Below are 2,530 nucleotides of genomic sequence, written 5' to 3' on the forward strand. Positions count from 1 at the left end.
AGGGGGATGTTTTTCTTTCTTTATAATTTGCAGCAGTCCAGCTTAGGCCATGAGTGATTTATATCATGAGGAAGTTTCTCGGTGTAATTCCTTTAGTAGATACCATGAATGACCACTTAAGTGGTAGAGGAGAAGAGGAACCAGTCATAAGAAAAGGCTGAAAAGACCAGGGAAGCAGTCTTAGCTGCAACATTCTGAATGGATGGTAGGCAAAAGTGCATTCCTCAGGCCTAGAGGAAAAGGTGCCTAGGCTCTTACCTTGCATCTCAATTATTGTAGCAAGTATTTATCTCTTTGAACATACAAAGAAACCTTTGTCTTGGTGGTATCAGAATCTGCAAGACTACGTGTCATGTATTGATGGGTAGGAAAATCTGCACAATGTTAAAGGAGATTTTAAAAACAACCAACCAACAAGAAAAAAACCCAAACCACCAACCCAAAAATTTGAAGGAAGGAGAAAGTAAAGTAGAAGTTGTGTTTCAGCTGGCTTTGAGTTGGCTTATGGCTAGAAGGTAAAAAAAAAAGTTTAAGATCCAGACCCCAAATACCTGCAGTTATGGAATGGATAATTGATGCTTATTATATGGGGGAACAAGGGGAGGAGTATGACCAGGCACTGTAGAGGTGCAATGAATTACCTAGAGGCAATACTTAGAGGGAGTGCGGTGTGAATAAGGACATACTGGTAGCTGTGGGGAAAAATTGGAACTCTTTGTCCATGCTGTAAGAACAAATATAGATAGAAGAAGAACCAGAAGAAGTTGGCCCCTTTTTTCTGAAATCATCTGCTTTCCTGACTTCCATGTCTGGCTATCAGTCTGAAAGATGACTTGATCAAGGTTAAGAGGATTGGGAGTTTGGTCTAAATGTCTTCCTCAGAACTTCTGTAACAAGTAAAAAAACTTAACTGAAAGCAAAATGTAATTATATTAAGCTATATAATTTTGAATCGCCAGCTCTTCATTTACCGCAGAAGTGCCTCTGAATATTGGAGTACGGTGTTTGGGGGGTGAGGGAGGGGGAAGCAGTGGGATAGTCTATTTGTATGGTAATTGCCCTTTTGCAAATCTGAAGGATAACTTTCTTGCCTGCTAACTCCATCTAAATCATTAAAAACTTGCAGTTCTGCTCCAGTTTTCTGAAGGGCCAAGGTACATTCTGTTCTTTAAAAGTTACATAGGCGTATCATATTGGAGTTTTGAAGGGGAGATGGCAGTCCTTGAGAGCTGAGCAGACCAAGGGCTGAGAAGGGATGTCTGAATTCACCCAGTTCCCCCCTTCTAAGTTGCATCTTGAAGAAAACGTTTTCCCTTTCTAAAATGGTGAACATTAATTTTGGAAATGTTGAGTGCTATCTCTGGATTCTCACTTTCAGATAATGTATTTAAGATCTCAGTTATCAGCCATTAAGCATCAGGGTTTGGAAGAGGAGGGGTGTCTCCACAAGCTGCAGTTTGCTGTGTTATGTATGTTCAGTTGACTGATAAAACCTGTCATCTGCTTTCTTCGTTGTATTTTACATGTCTAAAGAAGATTTAATAGCCATTATGTAGTGGACTGTTTCAAGTAAGTCTCATAAAATGTTTTTCCTTTTTTTTGTAGATCAAACAAGATGTAATGTATGGATTTTGGATGGTGACCTGTATCACAAAGGTCTTCTTAAATTTGCGATGGAGGCAAGCTCTCTAAAGGACACTCTAATTATGTTGGTAGTAGACATGTCTAGGCCTTGGACTGCACTGGATTCTTTACAGAAATGGGCAAGTGTTGTAAGAGAACATATTGACAAGTTAAAAATTCCTCCCGAAGAAATGAAAGAAATGGAACAAAAGTGTGAGTATTCTGCAAATACGTAGGAATCCATTTAAATCAAATATGCTTAATGCTTTCTGCAGCATTTAATCTCTCCATTGCAGTCTTTTTCATTCTTTGGAAATGTTACTTAAAATTAGGAGTTATCAAGCAAGTCAAGCTTCAGATAAGTCTCAGGTAGCTACATGAACAATACTAGTATTTCTTTCTAACAGAGGTACCTTAATTTGGGGGGCGGGGGGGTAGCTTTCAGAATGAACACAGCTGGGTTGAATTTACAATCTTGCTTCTTACGTATTTTTCTAGTTAAGTTTCTCCAAGCAAAAAAACTTCTTAGCTTTCATTTTTTAATTTTATTTATTTTTTTTAAATGCAAATCACTGCAACAGCTTCTTAACTGTTCCTGTAATTAGTCAGTCTAGAGAATTTGGGACCTGTTCCCGGCCTACCAAAAGTGTAAATGTTGAAAGGATTCATGAGAGCATGGTAATGTCTGGGCCCTTTCTACTTGAAGAGTTTTATCATAGTTATTATTGACACTAATGCAGCTATATGTTTGTTCTGGCATGCATATGATATAGCTCTCAGTGTCTTGTCTTTTTAGTTTTAAACATGCAGAACACAAAGACTTCGCAGTACTCCTTAAATTATCTGGCTGAACTCACTAACATCACAGCTCCGTATTACTTTTGGATAGCCACTGTATTTCCCTTGG

General features: G+C 38.4%; 1 protein-coding gene across 1 annotated transcript in view; it reads left to right on the forward strand.

Annotated features, from left to right (window-relative positions):
- The window catches only part of DYNC1LI1 (dynein, cytoplasmic 1, light intermediate chain 1), a 55,486-nt gene that overhangs the window by 39,780 nt on the left and 13,176 nt on the right, over positions 1-2,530 (forward strand). The window contains exon 5 of the mRNA XM_009324206.1: positions 1,606-1,836. Coding sequence (XP_009322481.1) covers positions 1,606-1,836 — 231 coding nt within the window. The remainder of the gene's footprint in view (positions 1-1,605; positions 1,837-2,530) is intronic.

Source organism: Pygoscelis adeliae, unplaced genomic scaffold, assembly GCF_000699105.1.
Source record: "Pygoscelis adeliae isolate BGI_AS28 unplaced genomic scaffold, ASM69910v1 Scaffold25, whole genome shotgun sequence".
In the NCBI taxonomy this organism is placed as follows: domain Eukaryota; kingdom Metazoa; phylum Chordata; class Aves; order Sphenisciformes; family Spheniscidae; genus Pygoscelis; species Pygoscelis adeliae.